At 46.8% G+C, this 21,172-nt stretch overlaps 1 protein-coding gene across 3 annotated transcripts; it reads right to left on the minus strand.

The window, feature by feature from the left end:
• Positions 1–2,053: 2,053 nt before the first annotated feature.
• On the minus strand, positions 2,054–21,106 carry abcd1 (ATP-binding cassette, sub-family D (ALD), member 1). 3 transcript variants are annotated; one of them, XM_015968775.3, is made up of 17 exons: positions 20,198–21,106; positions 16,744–16,999; positions 16,549–16,652; positions 16,311–16,468; positions 8,869–9,056; positions 6,879–7,053; positions 6,609–6,799; positions 6,337–6,517; positions 6,112–6,254; positions 5,824–6,004; positions 5,045–5,139; positions 4,620–4,765; positions 4,014–4,159; positions 3,795–3,879; positions 3,362–3,487; positions 3,035–3,122; positions 2,054–2,755 (listed from the first exon to the last, which is right to left on the minus strand). In XM_015968775.3, the coding sequence occupies exons 2-17, from the start codon at positions 16,870–16,872 to the stop codon at positions 2,612–2,614; spliced, it is 2,280 nt and encodes a 759-aa protein (XP_015824261.1). In that variant the 5' UTR covers positions 16,873–16,999; positions 20,198–21,106; the 3' UTR covers positions 2,054–2,611. The 3 variants fall into 3 exon arrangements, with proteins under 3 accessions (XP_015824261.1, XP_054602192.1, XP_015824260.1); XM_054746217.2 differs by having other exon boundaries at positions 20,128–21,106; XM_015968774.3 differs by having other exon boundaries at positions 19,973–21,106.
• Positions 21,107–21,172: the final 66 nt, after the last annotated feature.

The raw sequence follows: 21,172 nt of genomic DNA on the forward strand, positions 1-21,172 counted from the left end.
CCACATTAAGGCCGTAATAACTACGTTGTGCACTAGGCAACATAAATATGATCTTATTGACTATAACGAGTTTTAGCGCCATACACATACTTTGAAGAACCGTACACGGATGCAAACCAACGGGGAGTCAGAACGGTCGATGTTCAGAATGAACCGACCCTCGCCTCACGGTGAAGTTTATCTGGACGCGTTTCTGGTGTTTGTGTCTTTTTGGGGCGACGGTGACGGAGGAGTTACCCGGAGGGTTGCAGGTTCCTGCTCCGCTCAGTCCATGCCAGTCGATGCGCCCTTGGGCAAGACGCTTCACCCCAACTATAAATACCGTTTTAACAAGAATGAGTGGAAATTAAAACCAGAACAAACAGATTTATGGATGTTAATGAGTAATGGCCTACTGCACATTAACTTGTATTTGTACCATGTTCCTTCCTGAAACTGCTAGCCCCCCCCCCCCCCCCCCCCCCCCAACACACACACACACACACACACACACACGTTTTGTTGTATTACGAAGACAATAAAGATTTTCAATTCAATTCAAAACAAATGGTAAATGGCCTGTATTTGATATAGCGCCTTCTAGAGTCCGGAAACCCCCCAAGGCGCTTTATGTTTATGTATTTAGCAGACACTTTTGTCCAAAGCGACTTACAAGTGATAATCGGCATGTTGCCCTTGAGGCTAACAACAACAATAACAACAACAACTTGACATCAATCATGGAGAGGAGGGAACAAGGAGTGGACAGTAGAGAGGGGGGATGGGTGCAGGGAGGGTGCTAGTTAAGAAGATGCTCTCTGAAGAGCAGGGTCTTCAGGAGTTTCTTGAAAATTGAAAAGGAAGCTGCTGTTCTGGTAGTGTTAGGAAGGTCATTCCACATTTGTGGAACGATGCATGAGAAGAGTCTGGATTGTCCTGAGCGTGGTGTAGGCACTGCTAGCCGATGATCCTGTGATGACCGGAGCGGCCGGGCCGAGACGTAAGCCTTTGCAAGAGGATTCAGGTAGATGGGAGCCGTACCATCTCGGACTTTGTATGCTAGTGTTAGCAATTTCAATTTGATGCGTGCTGCTAGCGGTAGCCAGTGGAACTCAATGAACAGAGGGGTGACGTGTGCTCTTTTTGGCTGATTGAAGACCAGACGCGCCGCTGCGTTGTGGACCATTTGAAGAGGTCTCACAGTACTGCCAGGAAGACCAGTTAGAAGGGCGTCGCAGTAATCGAGGCGGGAGATGACAGTAGATTGCACCAGGAGCTGGGTGGCATGTTGTGTTGGGCATGGTCTGATCTTACGTATGTTATACAGCGCAAAGCGGCATGAACGAGCAACAGAAGCAACATGATCTTTAAAGGTCAGGTATTCATCAATCACAACACCCAGATTTCGAACTGCCTTTGAAGGAGCCAGAGATAGGAAGCTTTACAACACAATCAGTCACTCACCCATTCTGGTGGAGATGAGCTACGATGTAGCCACAGCTGCCCTGGGGCGCGCTGACAGAGGCGAGGCTGCCCAGCACAGGCGCCACCGGTCCCTCCGACCACCACCAGCAGGCAAGCTGGGTTAAGTGTCTTGCCCAAGGACACAATGACAGCGACAGACTGAGCAGGGCTCGAACCTGCAACCTTCCGATTGCGGGGCGAGCTCTTAACTCCTGTGCCACCGTCGCCCAAGATGGAGTAATGGGGCTATTTTTAGAATTTAAGGAGTTGCAGTAAAAAGTTGGCTAATAGATAATTAATGAACATTTGTACTTAAGTAAGGTAACTATGTATTTGTACTTAGTTACATGACATCCTCGCCTGGTGAGAAAGCATCCTGAGAATGCTGAATGTTAAACAAGGTCCTCTGATTGGATATTAACGTTCATAAGCTGGTATTAACTGGTTTACCTGGTTCCCTAAGCACTGGTTGGTCTTCCTGTAGACTGATGTCTGAACATCAGCCGTCTCACAGCCGGTGTTTGTGAACGCCCTTCACAAGGCCGAGCAGCATCTACGGTTTCACACAGGATTTGTAAACGCCAGCTGGTGGCGACAAAAGACCAGAGTATGTTTATGAACAACGCTTTAATCACATCAGCAGGAAGAGGACAGTGAGCTTGGATCTGTTTCACTAATTCCATTTTCAACAATAAAATTGAGGTTTTTTTCATCTGAATTAAATTAAACGTTAAAATTTTAAATGAACTCAGAATTCCTGATTTGTTGTTGGACTCTGTTAGTCCAAAGAGGTTCCACAATGAGACACGAGTGGGTTTTCTGTACAGGAACTGGTGCTGAGAACGCCCGGACTCTGGAACCCACTGGGTTAAAACCTCATCTGTTACTCCGATCATTAAAGTCTGTCCACTAACATGTTCTCCTATGTGATGGTCGCCGTCTGACTCCTCGACCAATCAGGGCAGGAAGTAAAAGGTAAAAGTTCTTCCTCTAAAAAGGAAGAGATTTAAAAACGCGTGTCAGTCATGTGATCAACCTTCCAACACCAGAATTGTAAGGACCTTCTCTCTCTCTCTCTCTCACACACACACACACACACACACACACACACACACACACACACACACACACACACACACACACACACACACACATCTCCGTGATGTATTTAATGTGTGTGTCCATCTAATCTTGTATCCGTCTCATCTTCGCTCTCTGGATCCGCCTCACCGAGCAGGACTCGCAGCTCGCTCAGACGATGCTGCATCTTCGGGATCCCCAACAGCTGATTCTCCAGACGCTGTTTCTCCTCCTGAACACACACACACACACACACACACACACACACACACACACACACACACACACACACACACACACACACACACACACACACACACACACACACACACACACAATAAAACAGAATATATTTCTCTTTCAACAACCAGCTGTTTCTCCCTCTTCTGAATGTTCAGCTCTCTTTACTGTTGTTTTATTTACACATTCTGAATCAAACCCTATGTGTTTCATTTGAAAAGGTCGTGACCTCAGCAGAAAACCAGCCAATCACAGGCCACCATGACGCTACCTGTAGGGACAAGCGCGTGGAGGCATCCAGAGTTTCAAACTTCCATCCTCCTTCTCCATCAAACTGCAGCAGGTGAGAGTGGTACTTCCTGTCAGAAACAGAAGACGGAGATCATCCCCCAGCCGCTTGGAGCTCTGCTGCCCCCTGCAGGCTACAGGCAGAGTCACATCATCGGTTTAACCCTTCGTGTTAGCACCACGGCAACGTTTCTATTCAGTCGCAGGCTTCGTCTTTCTAAATATCAGTAAATCTGTTTGACTTTAATGACCCGTGGAATCGTGGCCTGGAGACCAAAACCACCTGAGCCACCAGAGCGTGTCTACTGACCAGAGGGAGGGTCTGTGTGTAATTGATAGAAGAGAAATCCCAGCATCCTTTGCTGCCTGGAAGATTTTCCCCTCCACGTCGATACTAACAGCACTGGTGCACTCATCCAGGAGGGCGTACCGCGGCCTGAATGAGACAATCACACAACAGAGAGAGAGAGAGAGTTAATCAGCCAATCAGATTGCTGTCCTAAATTATCAGTGGTAGGTCATGTGGGCAGAGCTGGTGAGGGAAAAGGCGGAGCCAGCTAGTCACACTCATCCAGCTGATGAAGCACATCGAGCACCTGAACATGGAGCTACTTACAAGTGGGAGGAGCATGAAAACAGCCAGGTGAGGTGTGGTTCAGGTGCTGATCTGGGATCAGCTGATGGAACTTTGTTTTTTATCGTTGGACATGAACACCAAGTGAGACATCCGTCAGTAACGTTACCGGTGGTAGAACATGCGAGCCATCCCCATCCTCTGCTTCTCTCCTCCAGACAGGACATCCTTCCAGTCGCTGATGGACTCCCAACCTGATGAGACACCAAGTTCCATTGGTACTACTACATCACTACTACATCACCGCTGTCTCAGGGCTACAGCAGGTCTGCTCCATGTTTTAGTACTTCATGTTGTTGCAGAAGAACCCAACGTGACTCAGACAGACCTCCTTCCCGTTCCAGGATGTAGAGAAGATGAACGGTACGAAGGATCTCCTCCAGATGTGAGTCTGTGATCCCCTTCTGAGACATGTCCTCCACAGAGTCTGGGTAGATCACCTGGTCTCTGAGCGTCCCCTCTGACATGTAGGGCCTGTGGAGCGTGTACCTGGTCAGTACTATAGGGTACTACTACAGACTACACCGATGTACTACAGGTTACTATGGACTATATCAGTGTACTACAGGTTACTATGGACTACATCAGTGTACTACAGTTTACTATGGACTATATCAGTGTACTACAGGTTACTATGGACTATATCAGTGTACTACAGGTTACTATGGACTATATCAGTGTACTACAGTTTACTATGGACTATATCAGTGTACTACAGGTTACTATGGACTACATCAGTGTACTACAGGTTACTATGGACTATATCAGTGTACTACAGGTTACTATACAATACACTGGTGTAGTACAGTTTGCTGTGGAATACACCGGTGTACTAGAGATAGTACTTACTAAGTAGTACTTATAAAGAGGGTTGTGGCTCAGTAGGTAGAGCATTATATGTTCTGGACCAACAGCAGTACTGCAGTAAAAGTACCTCTGAGGGATGTAGAACATGTGATGTGGTTCTGGTCGGTACAGAACTCCTTCATAAACGGGCCACAGTCCACTCAGGATCCGGAACAGGGAGCTTTTCCCACAGCCGTTTGGACCGGTGATCAGCACGTGCATGCCGTCGTCCACCTGAGGAACAACAACGCAGGTTAGCAGGTTCTGGCGCTACGATCCAAGCAGAAGGTTCTGGACCGAATCTGAGGGTCCTAATGAAAGGAGTCAGGATGGAGCTGCAGAACCTCCTGGATTCCACCTGGACCTTCTGGACCAAACAGCTACTGCTCCGTGGAGAAACTGAGATTTGGATTCAAACACACAGAAGGCTGTCTACTCATGCCCCACTTCCATTGGCTCAGAGCAAAGTGATGTCATTTTTCAGATCACGTTGGGCTGTGTGTGTGTTTTTACCTGAATGCTGAGGCTGGACACCACCATGTCACCTGTGGGTGTGATGATCGGCAGATTGTCACAACGAATGCCCTTCTCCACACTGACCACCTGACCTGCAGAAAGAAGGACCAGTGGTTCTACTTCCTGTGTTTTGGATCTCCAGTCCTCAGAGGGAAACAGGAAGTGGCTGTGGCGCTTCTTAACCCTTTGTACTTGTACGTCCAATCAGAAGCTGACTAAGAGCCCCTCTGAGGAAACCTGACTAAGCACTCAGGACCGCTGGGCTGCACAAGGCAGCAAGCAGAAACCATTTCATTTCATATTTCCATCAGAGAAACCTGCCGCAAACACACACACACACACACACACACACACACACACACACACACACACACACACACACACACACACACATGCACGCTCAGTTGAACCGCTCGGTCAGAGGAGCGTAGAGAGAAACAGCAGCACACTAGAGGACTTTCTCTCCACCTCGTTCACTAGAAGACAAGGAGGACAGCTCTGAGCTGTATTGTTTCGTATCGCCGCGTGATTGGCCGAATCAGCTGGAGGCGTGGCCGAGACTCAGCTGAAGTCCATTGCAGCCGCCGAACACGGTACCGGCAACTTACTGGATACCTCTTAGCCGTCAGCTGATTCCAAATGAATGCGGTGCCGAGTTTTACCCTGAAGATGGTGCAAGAACGCCGGTTTTAAGTAGAATTTAACATCTAGGTAAGAGGCACTAAAAGGACTAAACAACGACCACAGCAGGGTGAAAACCAGCTTCTAGTACTCACCTCTGATCTCCAGAGGACCACAGACTCTCTGCCCGTGTCGAACCGTTGCTCCTCCACCTCCTCCTCCTGCTGCCGGCTCCTCATCCCTCTCCACAGATCGACGATAGACGCCCTGGTTCACATCTTCAAATACGTCCAGCATCTCAGACACCCGGGAGGTGTAACCTGCTAGCTCAGTCACCTGCACAGGAAGGGTCACCTGAGGTCATCTAACTCCACAAGGAGACGAGCGTTAGAGAAAGAGGACGAATCGGGCAAAGGAGAAGGGAGAGCGTGTGGTCAACTCACCTCTTTGTAGGAGCTCATGATCCTCTCCACAGCATCAGCTGCGGCGTTCAGCAGGTTCCTGGCCGTGGTGAAGGCCTGCGTGCGCTCACTCACAAGCTCCTCCTCCTTCATCTCCATCGCTGCCTGCTTCACCTCCTCGGAGTCTGCACACATCACGGGTCAGAGGTTACACAGCTGTGTGCTGGAGCACCACATCTACTGCAACTGGCCTGGGAGTCCATTTACCGCTCTTAGAGTATCCTGTGGCAGTGATGATGGGCAAAGCGACCATCACCAGGCCAGAGGCACTCCACACGTACTTCATGAGGAACTGTTCTAGCATGATGTACCAGAGACGCTTCCGCAGGATCTGACGGATCTGGGAGGACAGGGCTGAGTAGCTCTTCTGTAGCTGAGCCAACTCCACCTGTAAATCACACACACACACACACACACATGCAGGAACAATAGAGACCGTGTCCTTTTGAGATTCAGATGACCCAGCAGAGTGTGCTCACCCTGTGTCCCCCGTAGAAGGCGATCTCCTCAGAGTTGGTGATTATCCGTGAGTGCATGTACCTCAAGTCTCCTTTCCTCTTAGCCTCCTCAGCCACCAGCGTCCCAAAGTGTGGCGAGCAGGAGCGGAGGACTTTAGCGGTGAGCACCACCACCAGGCCAGCAATGGCAGCAGGCCACGTGGTGTTGGCTCCTGCAGGAGGAGGAGGAGGCGGCAGGACAACATCAGACCATGTGAACATATCAAGTGTGTCACCTGACGCGGTGTGTACCTTTAGAGTGGGCGGTGCGCAGCAGCGTGTAGCAGGTGACTACCACATCCAGGATGGGTTTGGTCAGGTTGGAGTACAGGTGAGCAATGGAGGCTGAAAACACCACGATGTCCTCCGTCAGGGACTGATCGGGATTAGACAGACGTCCATCCATGTTGCTGACGCGGTAATAGGTCTGTTGAAACAAGCGGTTTTCCGTCAGCTGGTTTCAAGTTCTAAGTCTTCCCAGCCAATGGCGCCCCCGAGGGGTGGCCAGGGGTGGCCATGGCCACCCCTAGAAAATTGCTGGCCCCCCCAGCAAAAGGCAGTATTAATAAATCATATTAAGTCAAGTCAACTTTATTTATAAAGCACTTTACAACAGCATAAAAGCTGACTAAAGTGCTTAACAAGCCAAAAAGAACAGAAGTTCCCTAAAAATTCTAAAAACAAGATAAAAAGTTCATCACAAAGTAAAATCATGATAAAACAAACATATCAACCTGACATAAAAGCCACTAAAAACAGATGCATTCTCAAACTGAATTAAAAGCAGCTGAGAACAGATGAGTCTTTAAAAGTGATTTAAAACCCGACAGTGATGAAACCATCCTAATCTGGATTGGGAGTGCATTCCACAACCTTGGAGCTGCTACTGAGAAAGCTCTATCACCCCGGAGCTTTCTCTTTGTTCTCGGCACCTCCAGGAGAAACTGGTCGGCTGACCTCAGTGACCGAGATGGGGAGCGAGCAACTAAAAGTTCACACAGATACTGCGGAGCAAGGCCATGTACGGCTTTAAAAGCCAGTAAAAGAACCTTGTACTGGACCCTAAAATCCACAGGCAGCCAGTGCAGCCAAGCTAAACTTGGGGTGATGTGCTCCCTCTTTCTCGAACCCGTCAACAGGCGTGCTGCTGCATTTTGAACCATTTGAAGACGGGAGAGGTGAGACTGAGGAAGACCAAGGTACAGAGCGTTGCAATAGTCAAGGCGTGATGTAATAAACGCGTGAATCACCGTCTCCAAGTCATGACTTGAGAGCAGACGCTTGACCTTGGCGATCCTCCTTAACTGATAAAAACTGGCTTTGGTGACGGCACTGATTTGCTTTTCCAGAAGCAGATCGCTGTCAAGCCGGACTCCCAGACTGGTCGCTACAGGTTTCAAAAATAGGGCCAGTGGACCAAGGTCAGCAGAACGTGGCCCACTGGACACACTAGGACTAAAAAGCATGACCTCAGTCTTGTCATTATTAAAATGTAAAAAATTTGCAGACATCCAGCTTTTAACCTCATCGAGGCAGTTTAGAAGAGGATCTAAGGAATTGGGTAAGCCATGTTTAACGGGAATATAAACCTGGGTGTCGTCTGCATACAGATGAAAAGAACATCCCTGTTTCGTAAAAATAGAACCCAGAGATAGCAAATTAATATTAATATTAATGTTCACTCAAACCATAAATCGATCTTACTTATTCAAGACAAAATTGTAACCTAAAATTAAAATAATACAATTCATTAGTATAATCAGACTTAAAAATACACGTTTCTGCTGCTCACCATTTAAAACAGTTTTTATCTCCGTAGCTTTTTGTGAACACAGCAACAGGTGAGTTAAACTGAAAAATTATTTTTAAAATAAAATTTTAAATAACTGAAATTTATTTTTCTGAATTGTTTGTGTTTGTAAAACTTAAGTAAAACGTTTTTGATACGTACTGTTTAAAAAAATACAAACAAATAAAGGAGCAAAGCAATACATCGCCACCAGCTGAACTCTCCCACAGTTACCACAAGGACCAGTTTGGTGTGCCACCCCGTCTGGCCACCCCTATCAACATTTTCTGGAGGCGCCCCTGTTCCCAGCACCAGTTCTCCCTGGTCTGCTACTGGAACGGTTGTGCTATAAAAACCCTGAGAGGAATCTTACCTCAGAGCTTTGACGGAGGGACAGGAGATGGACATATCAAACATTACAACATCCAGACCGTCTGGTGCACGAGGAGTTACCTGGTTGGTGAAGTACAGCTGGTAGGCGTGGTTGACCAATCGGCTCCTGAACCTGAGAGTCAGCTGGCCCTCCAAAAACCTGATGGCGCTGTTGATGAAGGTTGCGGGAACTGCGACGAGAAGCCACTTTGACAGCTGCAGCACAAAGGCACGCGGATCCTTCTGAACGATGCACCTGACTATTACACCTGAGACATCAAGTCACATATTCAGAACCGTGCAAGCAAAAACCCAGAAGAGCAAAGAATACAAAACCAGAATACACGCTGCTGCATCTGAGCGCCAAAGCCTCAGTTTATAAGATTTCAGTTCCAGGAACCATAAATCAGATCCCGAACAAACACTGGCCAAGTGCTGCGAACAATAAACAACAAATACGTGCAATTTTCATTGAATAACCCCTGCAAGCAAGAATGCGTTGATGCATGGGATGTTTACTGGAGACCGAACTGTCTCAAAGCGTGAGTCTCGTTTCCACTGAGTGGTTCGGTGGGTTGAGCTCTACTTTGTCAGCACGGTGAAATCGGACCAAACAACCGACCCCTGGCGACCTCGTTCCTGTGCCCTCTTCTGTTTTGGGTCCAGCAGACAAAGAAAAGTCCAGTTGGGGAAGAGCCAATGGCGACACGCAATACAGAATATTGATTGAAGGATAGAAAAATATCACTTTTTGCAACAAACACTGAGCATAAGCGTCTGAGTGCTGTCAAGAGGCCAGACCCTAAGCTGTCAGCGATGGCCTAAGTTGGGCTGAGCTTGGTGAATTAGTGAGAAAGGTCAAAGTTTATACAGAGAATTCCAAACGCACATCAGAACAGTGTTGGGCGGAGCTTAGAAACGTTTAGAACAAGAACGGCTGCAGTGGATTCAGCTGAAGCGCTTGGTGGTGGTGCGACACCATAGATGCTGTTTATGGCTACAAGCCGCCAAACACATGCGATGGAGCAACGCTGGACTCAACACCGACTCAACCAAAGCTTGCACCCTAACAGCACCGATGCACGAGGAAGCCAAGACCTGAGCATGCATTTTCTTAAAGAGAAAGTCACCCCCTACCAGAGCCTTATGCCACCTTTGCATCCTGTTATCCCTTGCCCTGCCTCCAACATGCCTCCATCTAAGAGGCTAGGTTATCCAGAGTTATCTCTGTAGTTATGCTGCTATAGGCTTAGACTGCTGGAGGACACACTGACCACTTTTCACACTCTACTGCTTTCTTCTACAATCTGCTCTTTAACTGTATTATTTTCTGCTATTTCAGCTGTTAACTTTATTTTCTCTGTGTTTTTCTCCCCAGAAGAAGCTACAACGATGTTCTCCTGAGCTGTGGTGGCCTCATGGAGGGGGCCATCGACTAGCACACTGCTGCTAACCACTTAAACATTCTCCCTCTCCTGATAATAACTTTTTACTCTTTTTGACATTGGATGTGCTACTACTAGTTTACCCGTTTAATTATAGATCCTCTAGGATAAATACAATAAAGTTTATCTCTCACCAAATAGAATATTTACTAAGAAATCACAATGTAACCATAGAAACATGACTTGGTATATACAGGTGCTGGCCAGTAAATTAGAATATCATCAAAAGGTTGAAAATATTTCAGTAATTCCATTCAAAACGTGAAACTTGTACATTATATTCATGCAATGCACACAGACCAATGTATTTCCGATGTTTATTACGTTTAATTTTGATATTTATAGGTGACAACCAATGAAAACATCAAATCTGGTATCTCAGAAAATTAGAATATTCTAAAGGCCAATGAAAAAATGTTTGTTTCTCTAATGTTGGCCAACTGAAAAGAATGAACATGAAAAGAATGTGCATGTATAGCACTCAATACTTAGTCGGGGCTCCTTTTGCCTCAATAACTGCAGTAATGCGGCGTGGCATGGACTCGATCAGTCTGTGGCACTGCTCAGGTGTTATGAGAGCCCAGGTTGCTCTGATAGTCGTCTTCAGCTCCTCTGCATTGTTGGGTCTAGCGTATTGCATCCTCCGCTTCACAATACCCCATAGATTTTCTATGGGGTTAAGGTCAGGCGAGTTTGCTGGCCAATCAAGGACAGGGATACCATGGTCCTTGAACCAGGTGCTGGTGGTTTTGGCACTGTGTGCAGGTGCCAAGTCCTGTTGAAAGGTGAAGTCTGCATCCCCATAAAGTTGGTCAGCAGCAGGAAGCATGAAGTGCTCTAAAACTTCCTGGTAGACGGCTGCATTGACCCTGGACCTCAGGAAACAGAGTGGGCCAACACCGGCAGATGACATGGCACCCCACACCATCACTGACGGTGGAAACTTTACACTGGACCTCATGCAACGTGGATTCTGTGCTTCTCCGCTCTTCCTCCAGACTCTGGGTCCTTGATTTCCAAAGGAAATGCAGAACTTGCTTTCATCAGAAAACATAACTTTGGACCACTCAGCATCAGTCCAGTCCTTTTTGTCCTTGGCCCAGGCGAGACGCTTCTTGCGCTGTTTCATGTTCAAGAGTGGCTTGACACATGGAATGCGACACCTGAATCCCATGTCTTTCATGAGTCTCCTCGTGGTGGTTCTTGAAGCGCTGACTCCAGCTGCAGTCCACTCTTTGTGGATCTCCCCCACATTTTTGAATGGGTTTGTCGTCACAATTCTCTGCAGGGTGCGGTTATCCCTAGAGCTTGTACACTTTTTTCTACCACATTTTTTCCGTCCCTTCGCCTGTCTGTTAATGTGCTTGGACACAGAGCTCTGCGAACAGCCAGCTTCTTTAGCAATCACCTTTTGTGTCTTGCCCTCCTTGTGCAAGGTGTCAATGATTGTCTTTTGGACAGCTGTTAAGTCAGAAGTCTTCCCCATGATTGTGGTGCCTTCAAAACAAGACTGAGGGACCTTTTAAAGGCCTTTGCAGGTGTTTTGAGTAAATCAGCTGATTAGAGTGGCAGCAGGTGTCTTCTATATTCAGCCTTTTCAGAATATTCTAATTTTTTGAGATACCAAATTTGGAGTTTTCATTAGTTGTCACTTATGAATATCAAATTTAAATGTAATGAACATTGGAAATACATTGGTCTGTGTGCATTGCATGAATATAATGTACAAGTTTCACGTTTTGAATGGAATTACTGAAATATTTTCAACCTTTTGATGATATTCTAATTTACTGGCCAGCACCTGTATGTTGTGTGTGTGTGTGCGTGTGCGTGCGTGCGTGCGTGTGTGTGTGTGTGTGTGTGTGTGTGTGTGCTGTCTTCTCCATCCCCAGTGAGTCGTGGAGGATGGCTGCTTATACTGAGCCAGGATCCTCTGGAGGTTTCTTCCTGTTAAAAGGGAGTTTTCCTCTCCACTGTCGCTGCATGCTTGATTAGTATGAGGATTGCTGTAAAGACTCTGACACGAGTCAGTGACTCGATGCGACCTGCTGGGTTACTTATATAGGAAACTTTTTTCTGTTTGGCTGAATGAACTGACCCGTATTGGAATGTTTATTATGTGAAGGTCCATGAGACGACTTTTGTCGTGATTTGGCGCTTTATAAATAAAATGTAATTGAAGTGAATTGAATTAGAAAAACGCAACACAAGGAGGCATCGCCTGGCGCATCGACCGAGAGCGTGGCGCTGAGCTGACAGCAGTGACAAACCAGTGGCCGAGACTGAGCTGCAGCACAGCCGCGTGCTGGGAACGTCACTGGGTACTTCTGAGCCATCAGCAACGGCTGATTTAAAATAAAAGTACTGCCAAGTTTTAACCTAAACAGGGCGCAATAATGACCTTTTTTTTAAAAGATGCACTAAAATGCTAGATTCATGACTACACGTCCATGGCACTATTAGATAACTCGTTTAAAGTTCATCAGCAAAAAAAGTTCATTAGGGAGCAACTTGCTCTTTAACTTTTTTAATTATATGTTTGTGTGGTTTTGATTTAGTATTGGACATCTTACTTTAAACTCTGTTTTTGTTGTTTTAATGTTGTTGCTGCTGAGTAGGACAACTTTTTTGGTAATTCTGGTTTTTCTGTATTTTGTTTTTGTAGGAAAACGGGAGTTGTGTGTTAGCACTAGCCAACGCTACATCTTGTACTATGCTGGACAGCAACGTTCCTGTCAAATAACGATCAGATCAAATCAATATTCTCATAGTTTTTTTTATTGTTGCCTGAACTTCACTGTAGTGGTTTGCAGGCGTACGAAGACGGTTGCCTCTAGATTTATGTTAACAGGCGTCACAAATCGGAAATGTCACAACAGCTTTTGCCTGTCCTCAACGGCGTCCTTGGGCGGCCTGTTCCTGTTCTGGAAAGCCGCTGTAACCCGACGCCACTGCCCAGCCGGCAGCGCCTTACAGTGTTTTCAAAATAAAAGTTGTTCAATTAAACATGTTTTTGTGCATTTCCTCTAACGCCGTTCAAAATAAAATAAAATAAAATAAGCATTCAATTCATTTGAAATTATTAATAATGCAACTATCAAAACAAAAGGATGATTTGAAGAACCTTCCGTTTTACTTCTGCTTGAGCAGATTGTGAAACAAACGTTGGTTTGAAGTCGCTGGAATCTCGGCGTTCCATATAAACATTAGGTCGATAGAGGGGAAATTCCTTTTATCGTCCCTCAGCGAGGGAATTTGTTTAACGGCAATAAAAACTCACAAGTAGAATAAAAGTTAAACATTAAAAGAATTTTATGTTGTAAAAATCTAATTTACCACAACTTGGAAATGCTGTGTAACAATACTACAGCAGACTATTTACAGGTGGTGAGAACATGAATGGAAAACTGAATGAATAAATGCAAGTAGAACAACAATAGAAGCTGAAGAAGACAGAAGCAGCAGCTGTTGGACGCCAGCTTCCACAGCGGGGCGGCAAATCCGTCGTTCTGAGCGAGACGTAGCTTTGCACCAACAACCATTGGTGGCGTCGCTTCAAAACAGCCATCTAAAGGGAGAAACACACGAGTTATTATAAATGTCACCACGCAGCATAAAGTTTCTCATTTTAACGGGAATAAAGGAAGTTTCTGGTTGGATATTCAGCAGATGTTTGGTCTGGAGCCGCCAGCATCTCTGTTGTTCGACTGCTCACGTGGTTTAGGAGCCAGTGACGAATTTCCTGGAAAATCTGTTAATAATTAGGGATGCACGATATATCGGCATCGATATCGGTATTGGTCCGATAAGTAAAACCGTAACTGAAACAGTTTCAGAGGGTAAGGTTAGTAATTGTTTACACCAGTTCCCGTTTCCTGTTTATCAGGAACTGCTCTGGAGTGGTTCTCTTATCTTTCTGAGCGCTCCTTTTCTGTGGCCGTCTCCAAGTTTAGGTCCTCCACCACCTCCCTTACCCATGGTGTCCCACAAGGTTGTGTGCTGGGGCCTCTGTGCTTCCTCCTCTATCTGCTTCCTCTTCAGCACATCCTGAACTCCTTCAAAGGAATCTCCTACCATCTTTACGCAGATGACATCCAACTGTAAATCTCCTTTAAGCCCCATGAGATGTCTAAGCTGCAGCTGTTACACACCTGCTTAGACTCTATCAGAACCTGGATGGTGGGAGCTTTCTTCAGCTGAATGAAGATAAGACTGAGATCCTCATCTGTGCCCCAGACAAGCTGGTTCCCAAAGTCAGAGACTCTCTTGGTCAGCTTGCTACTCACACCAAACCCTCTGTCAGGAATCTTGGTGTGACCTTTGACCCAGCTCTCACCCTGGATTCTCATGTCAGTTCTCTCGTTCGCTCTTCCTTCTTCCATCTCAGGAACGTTGCTAAGCTGAGTCCCATTCTGTCCCGCTCTGAACTTGAGACAGTTCTCCACACCTTCATCTCCTCACGCTTAGACTACTGTAACTCTATTTTCACGTGTCTGAGCAGAACCTCCCTGAACCGTCTACAGGTGGTTCAGAACGCCTGTGCTCGGCTTCTGACCAAGTCCTCCAAACACACCCACATCACCCCGCTTCTCCTCCAGCTTCACTGGCTGCCAGTCAACTTCAGGGTTCATTTCAAGATCCTGGTTCTGGTCTATAGGGCCTTACATGGACAAGCACCATCTTACATTGGTGATCTTCTTAGTCCCTACACCCCCAGCAGGTCCCTGAGGTCCAGTGATCAAAGCCTACTGGTTGTGCAGCACCAGGCTAAAGGTCAAAGGTGACAGATCATCTGCTGCTGTGGCCCCCAGACTCTGGACCTCTCTCCCCCTGAGCCTGAGATCAGTGGACTCAGTGGTCTCCTTTAAAAAGCAGCTGAAGACTCACTTGTTCAAGCTGGCTTTTGTATGACCTTCTTCACCTCTCTCTCTTTATTCTGCTCTCCCCACCTATTCCACCTTCCTCAGGATCCACTGGTTTCCCTCTTTCCTGTTCACTCTCTCTCTCTCTTAACATTTTTAATCACAATTGTCTCTTTTTGCTCATTTTAAATATAATTTTAATCATTTTCTAAATTCTTTTTACATTTTTTGTTTTTGTGAAGCGCCTCGTGATTTTTGTCTTGAGGCGCTATAGAAATGATATTTTCTTCTTGATTAGTCCTGTGACAGTGATGGTAATCATCTCAGAAGCATACGTGTGTGTGGTGTGGTGTGTGTGGTGTGGTGTGTGTGGTGTGTGTGTGTGTGTATAATATATTGCAAATTCCACTTTATAGAAGTAAAGCAAAACATTCAAAAATTCAGCTTGCATAATTTCAGTGAATACAAAATTTGCTGATTTCAGAAGCATAAATCAGTATCAGCAAATATCGATTATCGGCCATAACAGTGATATTAATATCGGTATTGGCCCAAATAATTCATATCGGTGCATCACTATTAATTATCATCTTTATTTTTTTAGTCACTGGATATTATGATGCAGATTATAAAGGAAAAGTCAAATTTTTCACCTTTTTTGAGGTTTTCTGTTTCAGGGGATGCTGGTTACTCATTAATGGTCCCAGAAGGAAAATCTGTATAACAGCCAACCTGAAACTGAGTTTCACCACGGCATGAAGTCACTCACCATCCGGTACCGCCGTCTTCATCTTAGCTGCACAAAGCTGAGATTCCACTTCTGCCCTGAAGGTCCAAACCAAAAGATTTTGTCTTGAAGTTTTTCTCTTCGCCACACGAAGCCTGGCCTTGAGCGCTGTGGTAAGGTTTGTGTAGAGACGAAACCAAGACGCGGTCTGGACTCCATGTTGGGTCGTGGTCATCATCTCACTAGCATGACGCCGCGGTGCGATTTTACGCTTAACCCTGCCTGCGTAGGGAGAGTCCAACTCGCGGTGGAAACACTCTTCTGAACACGCCGGCCCATTTCGACCCACTCAGCGGATACGAAGCGCACCTGTGATGGACTGGGGACCTACACCGCCACTCGGTTTAATGGCCACAAACAGGCATGCTAGATAGTAAACAGAAATGTGACGGCAGGGATTAAGTTCAAAAGATCTAAACAAGTGCAGACCGTCCAGCGAAGCAACATAGATGGACAGGAAGGTCCGGGACATCAGGGTCACGGAGTGCAGGGCGAGCAGGCTGACCTCTGGACACAGTAACCGTGGAAACAGGAGCTTTAACAGGCGAGAAAGTCTTAGGATGAAATCCCTGTTGACAGCTGGAGATCTACGGACAAGTACACAGCACAGGTGAAGACATGGAGGAGTCAGGTGACCAGGTGTCACAGTCAGGTATCACAAGCTCACATGTTGACTTTCTTCTTTGGTTTCTTCTTTTCACCGTCATCCAAGCAGCTGACCACTTCCTCAGGTGCCTCAGCTCCACCGCTCCGCCTACCTGCTGCACACCTCTGGAAAAACAAGCACGTCCATGTTTACCTGGATCTAGTCCCACCTGTAGCTACCTCCTCATATACAGACAATGCGTGCGAGCCGTCTCACCTGTAGTCCCTTCCAAACATACGGAGACAGTTTTTTAACAGCGTAGGCGGTGAGCAGAACGGCCGTCAGCTTCCTGAGTCTGGAGCTCCGCCTCAGCTGTGCCGACAGCTTCTCATGACTCAGATTCATGGCGGTGGACAACCAACAGTTTACCAGTCAGAACACAAGAACCGTTGTGTGTTCTAACCACACCTGGAATGAGTTCTGGGGGCTGACTGTCAAGGAAACATGATGACATCACAGTCTGATGTTCCACCTGCACACAGGAGAGAGAGCGGTTTATTACTGACACTTTCAGTACCTTCCAGAATGAGCCGTTCCAGGGAAAACAAGCAGTTGCTGGCCACGCCCACCCATTGCCCAGTTTGGCTGCTATGAACCGGGGAGCTGGGAAGGACTCGTAGCTGCTCCTCCACACCAACGGGTGAATTCTAATTCAAAGATACTTTATTAATCCCAGAGGGAAATTCAGTTGTTTCAGTACACACAATTCCAAGATCAGACATACATACATAGACAAATGACAAGAACTGGTGACTGTGGTCATTCGCAACCCGAGTCGCGCTACTGTAATAGACCAAGAGAGTTTATGAGGATAGAGTCGGGGGGAGGGAAAAAGGCACTTCAGAGTTATCCCCCACAGAGAGGGCAGCTTTGCTATGCAAAAAAACACCTCAGACAGAAAGTGTCCACTAGGTGGGGAGGTAGGGTTGGGACTCTCCTCACTTCAGTGCGTGCAGCCACATGGAGCAGCGCTCATCACCTCCGTCTGGACAGGGGAGGGAGATAATGGGTTAGAGAGCACATCGACTCCCAGATACGGTTCCACGGCCTTCACCGGTCACAGTCCCGTCCAGGCTGGGATAGGGAGAAAGGGTTTCCATAGCGACGGCAGCATTCCTAATTTCTTCTGAGGGGGGAGTTTTCACTTCAGCCTCACAGGTTCCAAGGGCACCAGATTCAGATAACGGGAATTATTTTGGGTACAGACAGAGATCATTTCCCCTCTGCCTTTAGAGTTCTGTTGGTCTTCAACCCCTCGAGGTCCAATAATGACGTTATCAAACTATTCCAATCTGTGCTGATCCGTCAACTCTCTCCTTGATGGAATCCACCTTCTGTGCCAGAGCCCGAATCTCAGCCAAAGTTCCAAGCTTACGACTCACCTCGACAATTATCTGCGTTTGTGAGTTTACAGCACGATGCATTCCATCCCTGAGCTCCGGGATTGAGCCAATATTCCTCGAAAGCTCGTTATTTTTCCGGTATGTAAGTTAACCGCTCAGGCCAAACAGCAGGAATCCCGACACCAACACCACGAATATCCAAACATCTTCAGCTTCCTCTACAGACAGTTGAGAGAGGCAGATCAAGTTCCACTGTTTCCAGGAGTCCATGATACACCCAGCTGGCTCTGTCCCAGAGGGGCACCCGGGGGCCCCTTCTCCAGGTCTCATCGTTGAAAAGATTTTGTCAATCGCGTTGAGAGACCAACTAGGGGTGGGCAATATAAACGATATAAGGTAGAAACGATATAAAATTGGGTAATGATAAGAATTGTTGGTTATATCGCAATACCGCGATATCGCTATAACACATGACGTCACTAAGATGTGCACCCTGCTGACATTGGGGCAACAGAATGGCAGAGACTGCAAGCATGAAGTGGGCGGAGGAGGAGGAGGCCTTTATGCCTCAAGAGGCATATATTTGCCACATGAGGATATTTAAAAGCATGTCATTTTGACATATAAACAGAGGAAAAAATATATTGCAATATATATCGTTACCGCACATGCTTCAGATTATATCGCAATATAGATTTGAGGCCCTATCGCCCAGCCCCAAGACCAACTGACCAGATCCATGTTTCATAATTTCCAGTTTCCATAAAAAAATGCAGAGAAGCGCAGAGCACAGGCAGACAGGACAGAGAGCCTTGGGAGGAGCAGGGAGGGAGAGGAGAAAAAAGCGTCTGTACTCTCCAAGAGCCGGAGGAAGAAATGAGCTAATAAGCTTATTTTCATCATTGTGATGTCACAAACTGGGGCTTTATGAAACAGATCCTTTTTGGCGCATAATTCTAAAACAAACCAAACATTAGCAGAAAGCAGATGGACAGATGTTTTCCACATGTGGAGAGTTTATAGAGGCTGTATACACTCACACGGCAGCACAAACAGACTACCCCCCCCCCCCCTCAAAGACCACATCCACTTGTTTAATCAGTACATCCACAGTCGTCTCTAGAAAGAATGAATGACTTGTGAGTCGATCTCTGGGGTAAAAGACTTGGATGCACTTGTTTCAGGACCTAGAGGTGAGCCACACCAGAGAAGAGCTTGACACGGCATTTCCTCATATGTGGACATCTCTCCTCTGATTGGCTAACACAGCAACACGACTCTACCAATGACTTTGTTTGCTCTCCAACGTTGATGTTTTATCTCCACAAATAACACAAGCCTGGAGGAGTTCAGCTGTTGCTAATGCTAACAGTTAGCTTCTACTAGCAGAGACGTTCTCTGCCGTTTCCTGGACTAAACCAACACCAGCCTTCCCCGTCGTGAGTCCGGACGGGTGAGTCCATGAATGTTAGTGACAGTGTGACGTAGATCTGTCAGGATTTTCTAATCCTAGAGTTTCACCGTCTGTTTTCCATCAGAAGCTAAAGCAGGAGATAGGTGTAGGAGACTATTTTCATGTCCGGCCTGCATGAAACACTCAGAGTGACCGTTAGAATCAGAAACAAGTAAAAATGGCTGGTGGGTGAACGTGTTTACTCCCTTCTCCTTTTATTTGAACTTTTGCTTGAAAACACAAACAGATGGAAGTCAGCTGTTCTTATTAAAACTCATCACACACACACACACACACACACACACACACACTCTGGCTGTTGCTTATTCAGCTCTGAAATTGAATGAGTGAAGCTTTAACACTTTAAATCTGATTTGAACCCAAACTAACCGAACCGGTCCGCGTCCCAGCGGGACCTACTAGACCTCTCTTTCACAGAACCGACTGGACCAAAGCGGCACTTCAGAGAAAACAGCTGATGAACAACAACAAAGCCATGGTCCGCTGGGGTCTGGCTGCCTGTCGGGCGGACGGAACCGTGTTCTCGGTCCGAACGGAACCGAACAGTGCTGGTCCAAGACGAACTCAGAGTACACTTCCGTTAGTTTCAGGCCGTGCTGTAAACACCAGCCGGTCCGGTAACACTTACCGAACTTTGCTGTAACTTTGGTCCGTCGGACCGGAACTCGGCTCCGGACACGGAGATGCTAACCTTAGCTAAACGCTAACAGGAACTTTCTTCTTCCTCTGATGTGAAGATGAGAAAAGTTCCGGTTTAATCGCGTCTTCCGTCCCGGAACCCACCTCCCTCAGTCTGACCCTTATCTCATCACCGGACCGATCCAGAGGTCGCTGGAAAGTTCTGTCCGTGTACCTGACGGACGGGCCGCATTCCAACTCTACGCGAAGCAATCTTCCCCGCTCAGTTGGCGGATTGTGTCATCACCTCTGTCTGATTCAACAAGTTAAGGATAGAATGTGCCTGTAAGGGTCAAGTCTGTGGGTCAGGGACGGGGTGGTGACGTAGGCGAACCTGAAAGAGCCAGGAAAATTCTGTCACACACACACACACACACACGCGCGCGTGTCAAATACATACACACACATATATTTGATCACACACTTCTCAGCACCATTCTAGGGACTTGAGGCGATCAGGTGATTTTCCTGTCAAAAGTCCAGGAGAACAAACAAAAGCTGAATAGTTCTCTGAGGATTTGAGGTCCTCGTGACCCTCTGAGCTGAACAGAACCTCAGATCAGACCCAAACCGGAAGCAGCTGAAGCTCTACTTTTGAACGCTGCTGGCGCTTTCAGCTGACAGCAGGGTGCGCCGCTGGGACCATGAAGCAGCACCTAGAAAACCAACCCATTATGTCAGTTTTCAGAAGAAAAAAATAAAACACTGCCTGGCCAAAAAAATGTCTACCTGGATTTTACTAAGCAGACAGGTAGGAGCCTCCCTTTGGATAATTGCTGCATGGGTTGCAACAAGTTATTCAACCCAACTGGTGCAATGAGCAGCTTCTCATTTCTTAAACAAGCATGTGAAAAGACACATCTGGTGGTCGCGGAGAAGATGTTATTCTGTGTGAGAAGGGTCAGATCTTTGGCATCAAGCAGAGAAAACATCTAAGGAGATGCAGAAACGACTAAAACTGGGTTCAGAACTGTCCAACATTATTAAAACTGGTCTGATGAGTCCAGATGGACCCTGTTCCACAGTGATGGTACATCAGGGTAAGAAGAGAGGCAGATGAAGGGATCCACCCATCATGCCTAGTGCCTATTGTACAAGCCTGTGGTGGCAGTGCTATGATCTGGGTTTGCTGCAGTTGGTCAGGTCTAGG

The sequence above is a fragment of the Nothobranchius furzeri genome, chromosome 15, assembly GCF_043380555.1.
Source record: "Nothobranchius furzeri strain GRZ-AD chromosome 15, NfurGRZ-RIMD1, whole genome shotgun sequence".
In the NCBI taxonomy this organism is placed as follows: domain Eukaryota; kingdom Metazoa; phylum Chordata; class Actinopteri; order Cyprinodontiformes; family Nothobranchiidae; genus Nothobranchius; species Nothobranchius furzeri.